Here is a 7,062-nt window from a genome sequence, read left to right as displayed (position 1 = left end):
TTTTTTTAATTTTTAAATTTTCTTACAAAAATTTAGGTGTTTACCAATACAGTCTTATTTTGGTTTTGTTTTTAATGCTTTTTGTCAGTGTTCTTCTTCTGTTTTTAAGTCACAAACAGCAGGCACTAGGCAGCAGTCCCCCACTGCTGCCGAAGGTCAGTCCCAGAGGTGTGACTCAGGGCTCCGGCAGACAGGATTGGCAGCCATGGCCTGGGCCAGAGTCGCTCAGAGAAGGCTCCTGCCACACTGGGCTCCATGTATCCGAGGGCAGGGTGGGGGGCAAGCACAGCCTGACACCCATCTCACTGCCTCCAGAGCCTCTCTGCACGGCCAGCCCCTGCCCGTGTTCTGTCTGCCATGCAGGGTGAGACTCAGAGCCCAGTGGATCCCCTCCAGCTTCCAGAGTTAAACTCCTTCCCTGAGCCCCCCTCCCTGCTAGACTCCTCTGGGGCCTTGCACATACAAGAGCACACTCTTTTACATCACCAGCCCCAAAACAAAGCCCGGTGCCTTGTCCTGCCACCTCCCTGGGCCCCACCCTGGCAGCTCCACTGGCCTTCTCTCTCTCACTCACACACAGCACCATGTCAGTAAACAGCTAACTCAGCCTAAGGAGTTAGGAGGGGGGGCAGGAAGGGAGGTGTGTCCAGAATGTCCGGCCCTGGCTCCCAGGCGAGAGGCGCTGCCAACCCCTGGCGCCAGGGGGCTCCAAGCTCCACAGCAGGGTCTGTGAGGGCCGGCCCTGGAGTTCCCTTCTTCCCAAGATCAGATCCCTAAGAACAAATGGCTGGGCCCGAGCCCTAAGAAGGGAGAGGGGGAAGGTTGAGCAGGGTGGCCTGGTGGCTAGGTGGACCCCTCCACAGGCTATGCCAATGAAAATGTGGATAAAGGCGGTTGCTATGAGTGGTGCAGGCTGACCCCAAGAGTCTGGGCATCAGGGCCAATCTGACTTGCTGATCCAGTGGGGGCACTGTGCTTAGGGCATTTAAATGTGGGGGGACCATCCCTGCTCTCTGGCCTTATCTCCTCTGGGTCCTTGATGACCTGGGCTAGGACTGAAGACCCAGGGAAGCATGTCCCTCTCCGACCTCAGCCTGTCCATAAAATGGGCATTTAAGCCTGATGAGTTTGAAGTCAGGGTCCCACCAGGGAGCACGGAGGGAAAGAACATGCAGCCAGCAGAGATTAACAAGAAGCCCCTGCCCAGAGGACGGGAAACAGTTGAATGAAAAACCAGACGAGAGAACGTACCAGGCATGCAAGCTAGACCCAGGAGTCAACGGGCTGAGGCTTAGCGTCCCCCACGGCGTCCACCAGCCTGACCGCAGGCCTGCTGGGCCCAGGCGGAGCCTTCCTGCCGGGGTCGGGCTGCAGCGGACGGGCAGTGGGCAGGAGGGCGTTAGAGGCAGAATACAGCATGTTAGTCAGTGCTGACAGGTTGGGGCTGGGCCGCTCAGCGGGTAAGGCCAGAGACAGGGTGCACAGGAAGGGGAAGCTGAGCTAGTGTGGCTCACATAGATGCGGAGTGACACGTGGACACACACAGGCCTGTGCCCAAAGCCAGGGGATTGTCACAGAGTGGACTGGGAGGTGTTGTCATGGAGGCAGGACCATGGTGGGCCCTCACCCACTGCCCGCTCACACACACAGGCAGAGAAAGATGAAGAAGACACACTTGCTCAGACTCCCCTGGCTCTGTGCGTTGTTCTGGGCAGCGACCCTGTCCCGTGCCCCCTCTCTTCCAGTGCATATGAGCTTCAAGTCACCTGTACCCATAGACTGACTCTGCTGGTAATGTTCCTGAGGCGGGAGGGCCGGTCGTCAGGCTTGATCTCCCAGCCCAACTGCCTTTCAGATGAGCTCCACCCCAGGCTGACTGGGCAGCCTAAACTCAGCACCTCGCCGGCGCCCCTCTCAGGCAAGCCCTAGCTATGCCACATCTCTAGGCACCTGCCCACAGCCACTTACTTTCAACGGTTCCTTCTCAGAGGCCTCCCCCGCAGGGTCACTGCCTCGAGCCCTCCGCTCCCTCCGGTCCACAGTAGAGTATCCATCTTGGGGTGGGGACATGAGGGGAACTCTGAGGGGCAGGCACCACAGGAGCAGATCTCCCTCTCAGCCCAGATGCAGGGGGGGCCCACCTACCCTGCCCCAGCACTGTGCGGGAGGACTAGGTCAGGTCTTCTCACGACCCCTCCCATGATGGTGGCTCAGAACACACCAGCCCCCACCCAGTCCCCCGCAGCTGGCAGGCCAGATCCCAGCTAGGCACTGACCCCTCCCTGGCTGTCCACCCCTCTCACCAGTACCACTAAACCGAATCTCTTCCAACCAGCACCTCCTTGGAAGACCTCTCCAGCACCAAACACACAAGACAAAACCACCTGGCCCATCTCAGCACCTCTCCCCTCCTCCTCCCCAGAAAACAAGACGCCCTGCATTATCTGCACTCACCTGGGCCAAGTGCCTCCATGGGGATCACGTCCCGGCTGCCCGGTTTCTCACCATCTGCAAGGCACAAGCCAGGTGGCTGGGGATACAGTGCAGTGGGGATACCAGAACAGACAGACCCCCAGCACAGCTGGCCTCAGGGACTCTTCATCACTAACTTCTTTGTACCATTCTGCCACACCTCTGTCATTGACAGCACCACCCCGGCTTAACATCAATGTGGACACCATGGGTGTAGAGGTGGTAGGAGGCTACAAGCCAGGAAAGCGCCCCCCACCCCTAGCCCTCACCTGCCTTGTCACTATCAGTGCCCCTGGGTAGAGGAGCATCTCATACCTTAGGGATAGGTTTCCATGCCCCCACTCGGTACTCACCAAGGCTCCTGTCCACCAGTGGCAGCGTGCTGTCGTCAAAGCCTCCAGGACTTGGTGCTCCTTTGGGTCCCTTGGCAGTAGCAGTGGCTGACTGTGTATGAGAAGAGGTGCACAAAACAGACAGGATAGGGTATAGGGTTAGGGGCGCTCCTGTGGGGGACCTGGCCTGGAGAAGTGAAAGAGGGAAAGAAAAGCCAGGCAGGCCGCACCTGGAAGCGCGCCTTGGTCCAGCCATCTTTCTGCAGGGCACCACGCAGCTCCTTGTAGCTCCATACAGTCTGTAGCACGTGGGATGCGGCCTTCGCCTCACGTACTGATTGGCTGCAGCCAGGTCCAGGGCGGGGTCAGCAACCGGCCACGCCCCCCTCCCACTGGGACCCCACCCTCCCCAGGCCAGGCCCTCAACCACCTGGTAGCGCCAAGTGCCACCAGCGCTGGAATGCCTCGGGCCTGTAGTAGTGAGCGTGCGTTGTCCAGGCTGTCAGACACGATCTCGTGGATGGTGTTGAGCACAGCCACCACCGTGTCCTCCTCCAGGCGGGCACCAGGTCGCGCCGGAGCCTGTGCATTGCGCACGTTCCGCACCAGCTCCGCCATGGCATAGCTCCCTGAAGGACAGGGGCAAGTGTTAGGACACGCCTCTGCTCACCCCAGCGGGAAGGAAGGGGATTCAGACAGGGCCTCCACCAGGAGAGCCCCAGGAAGCTGCAACGTCACCTGCCGTGTACAGGGGATAGGCTCTGAGACGATTCAGGAAGACATGAGCTCCAGTGGCTGGGACAGAATGACAGGGGCAGGGCCGGGCCCTTGACCTCCCCACCCTGCCGGTCCCTCTGCCCCTGCCCGTGGGATCCCAGAGCAGACCACCGGGCTCTGTATCCTGGCTCAGCCCCACCAGTGTTCTCACCAATGAGGTCCTTGTTGCGCCGGTCCAGCGAGAGGTTGCGGAGGGCAATGGCAACAGCGCGCACCACCTTGTCAGTCTCGGACTGCAGCAGCTCCACGAGCACCGGAAGCCCACGCTCCTTGCGCACCGTGGCGCGGATGTACGTGGCCCACTGTGGCAGTGGAGCAGGTAGGGTGCTCAGCACACTCAGGCATGACTACATGCCCGGGCACTCTCCCACCTGAACCCTGGCTGTTCCCTCTGGCTGGACCCTCCTCCCTGGCATGACAAAGTCCAACGCAAGCAACTCAACTCTATCTCCAGCTTGCATCCTTTGTGCCCCAAACCGCCCGGAACCTTGAACCTCCTGGACCTCGGGGAGACATGGTGTCCCCTACTCTCCCTCCCAACCTGGACAAAGTCAGAGGCAGGCACCAACAGGATACCTAAGATTTTCTCTGTCCCCTCCCTACCAGGCTTGGCCTCTCACCATCCAGTTGCCAGCGCTGAGGTTCTGCAGGGCGCCAGCGGCAGCCTCCAGGGTGTTAAAGTTCCGGCTCTCCGTGAGGAGGGAGAGGTAGAGACGTACCACCTCGGGCTGATACAGCAGCTCAAAGCCTGGGCACAGAGCACCCACCACCCACAGTCACCCACACCTGCCCCCATTATCCCCTCTCCTCCCAGGGTGAGAGTCAGCTGGGGCCAGGGATGGGTGTGGTGCAGTGAGGGAAAATTTAACATCAATGCATTCACTCTTTATGGGCCACCCAAAGGAGAAGGCATTCCCATTTCATGGAAGAACAGAAGCTCAGTGAGATGCAGTGGGTCTAAGTGAGGTCACTGTTCCTTTGCCCCTGGTGCAAAAGAAATGGTACTAGACCTGCCTGGCAGCCAGAGCATCCAGGAGGTCAGGGGTAGGGAGGGAGGTGGCAGCCAGGGTGGCTTCCCTAGCAACGGGACTCAAACTCCCTAATAACAGAGCCCGCCCGCCCATGTAGATAGGCTGTACAACTAAGAGGAGGAGCCCTAGCAAGACCCACCCTCCCTAGCAACAGGGCCCTATTCCCTCCTATGTAACTAAAGCTCTTTCCAGTGGCCACCCCTAGCAACAGGGCCTGCCTTCTCTGTCTACAACCTGCTCAACCACTCCGGGCTGCAGCAGAGTTGCCCCAAGGCACTCAGAGAGGAGGGCCTGAGCAGCCTTTCAGCTGGCCTGTACCCAAACATTACTCCCTCTTCCGGGTCCTCCCACCTGACATTTCATCACCCCCTCCACATTCCTCATGCCTCCTTGGTCCCTCTACTCCAGCCTCCCTGGGATTCCTGTTCCCCAAATGCTCCAAGAACGTCCCCCATGCAAAGTGTTACCCCTCAGGGTGTTTGCAGGAGCTGGTCCCTCTGCCTGTGATGCTTTCCTCTAGACCTCCCATGGCCGGGGTCTTCCACCCTGCTTGGGGGTGTCTGGGCTTGCAGGGTGGGCTGTGGCTTGGGACTCACTAGGGCAGATCTCTCTTACTCAGGCTGGATTCCCAGTGCCAGCACACAGGGCTCCAGACAGGGGATAAGAAAGACAAACTACTCTGCCCCCCGTGTGATCAGCCTCTGTACTAGATATGACTATACACCCCAACTCCCAAACCACCCTGAGTGAATGTGAGCTCCTCAGCTGATACTGGAAGGTCCTGCCCACCTGGTCTCTGCCCTTCACCGAAGGCCTCACTCTAGCCCCTCTATCTTTCATATGCTGTGTGACCTTGCAATCGCCTGGCCTCTCTGTGCCTGTTCCCCCCACTGCCTGAAGTGACCCACAGAACTGACCCTGATTCTGAACCCTTAGCAGGTGCCCAGGGACTGGATGGTCCTCTGGGGAACCCCATACCTGTGGTCCTATTTTCCATCAGATCCCCAAGGCCCTTCAAGCCTGTTTAGTAGCACAAAGCTTCACTACCTGGATAGGCCTGTGCCTGAACTCTGCCTCTACCCACTCACCTTTGGCAGCCTCAGTTCGCTTGGGTAGGTCTAGCGTGTCAAAGTTCCGGTCCATCTCACCATCCTTCTTCCCTGGAACAGAGTAGGGGGAGGTGAAGCAGACTCTGCAGAGAATGGGTGTGCATCAGGAGGGCTGGACACAGCACTTTCCTTCCTGAAGCAAACCCAAGAGCACCCCCAAGAGGTCTTGGCAATGGAACACTATTCTGTGTTTAGGTAGGCAGGGAGGGCCGGAGAAGGGCAGTGGTGGCAGTGGGGACTGTGGATGTCCCAGCCTTGCCCCCAGAAGCCAGAACTCATCTCCTTCAGATGCTGGGAGCAGCACTGCAGACCACCCAAAGGCCTTGCAGCTGCCAGGAGCTAGGAGCCCAGGCTGGGTGGCAGGTAGGTACAAAGCTGAGGATTGGCAAGGACAGGATGTGCCTGGTTGAACAGTAAAGCAAAGCTGGGGCCAAGAGTCCCAGCCACAAGGAAATGCCCACCTGGGGTCAGAACTTGGTCCCAGGGTCTGCTGGCTAAGAGAGACCTCGGCCCACAGGCTGAGCCCCTACAGCAGCCCCACCTAACACTTGTCAGCCTCAGCCTGCACACCTCCATGAATGAGCTCACTCTCTCCCACTCACCCTCATCTCAGATGAGGGAGCTCCTTCTCCTCTGAAAAGCAGCAGAGCAGAGTTCAGATGATCTGGGATCCCAGCCTCATGGGGCCTCTCTGTCGTCCCTCTAAGCCATATATTGCCTCATTCCCAGGGACAGACTTTGTTCAGTTACCCCTGGGGACGAATATATCCAAGCCCTGCCCCCTCTTTGGCTCTTCCTGCTCCAGCTCCAGCTCCAGCCCTGCAGGGATAGCTGAGTCTGAAGTTATAGAGGAACAGCCTGTTGGCCTCCCAAAAGGTCCAGGGCTGACATTCCTGCCATTGTCATGCCCACACAGTTGTCATGGAAATGGCTGCTTGGAGAAGGGACTGGGGATGGGGCAGGGCCCTGAGACTGGACTGCCCTGTAGTTGTCATGGAGATAACTGCCTAAACAATAGGGCAGGGGGCACCTCCCTGGTGCCCACTGCACCCACCAGGCCTGGACAGCAGGACAAACAGGGACTCACCTTGATGGAACCACTCCTCTGGGCAGCCGGAGGAAGCACAGGAGAGAGGAGACGAGCCTGAGTGGGCAGCAACCCCCCCCCCCACACCCTCCCAGGAGGCCTCAACTTCCCACTGAATACCCTGGGTTGAGTAGATGGGTCATGGAATCCTACCGCGATTACTTTGGAGGGCTGAGTGCCAGCAAATGGGATAAGAAAGGGGAGGCCTGGAATCAGAACAGGTCCACATGATGGGGAGGAGTGGGTGAAGGCAG

General features: G+C 58.8%; 1 protein-coding gene across 11 annotated transcripts in view; it reads right to left on the bottom strand.

Annotated features, from left to right (window-relative positions):
• Nucleotides 1-134: 134 nt before the first annotated feature.
• The window catches only part of ARVCF (ARVCF delta catenin family member), a 53,786-nt gene continuing 46,858 nt past the window's right edge, over nt 135-7,062 (bottom strand). For 4 of the 11 annotated variants that reach the window (XM_042962907.1, XM_042962908.1, XM_042962909.1 and 1 more), the window contains 9 exons: nt 5,701-5,772; nt 4,202-4,329; nt 3,733-3,883; nt 3,235-3,433; nt 3,035-3,146; nt 2,826-2,916; nt 2,455-2,508; nt 1,969-2,054; nt 1,276-1,800 (listed from right to left, as the gene is read on the bottom strand). In XM_042962907.1, coding sequence (XP_042818841.1) covers nt 1,639-1,800; nt 1,969-2,054; nt 2,455-2,508; nt 2,826-2,916; nt 3,035-3,146; nt 3,235-3,433; nt 3,733-3,883; nt 4,202-4,329; nt 5,701-5,772 — 1,055 coding nt within the window. In that variant the 3' untranslated portion in view covers nt 1,276-1,638. Of the gene's footprint in view, nt 801-1,251; nt 2,081-2,454; nt 2,509-2,825; nt 2,917-3,034; nt 3,147-3,234; nt 3,434-3,732; nt 3,884-4,201; nt 4,330-5,700; nt 5,773-7,062 lie in introns of those variants that run through there. The other 7 variants (XM_042962912.1, XM_042962919.1, XM_042962915.1 and 4 more) reach the window with 6 other exon arrangements.

The sequence above is a fragment of the Panthera tigris genome, chromosome D3 (genome assembly GCF_018350195.1).
Source record: "Panthera tigris isolate Pti1 chromosome D3, P.tigris_Pti1_mat1.1, whole genome shotgun sequence".
NCBI classification, from domain to species: Eukaryota; Metazoa; Chordata; class Mammalia; order Carnivora; family Felidae; genus Panthera; species Panthera tigris.
Note: the sequence above shows the minus strand (reverse complement) of the source record. Positions and strands in the feature narration are given on the sequence as shown.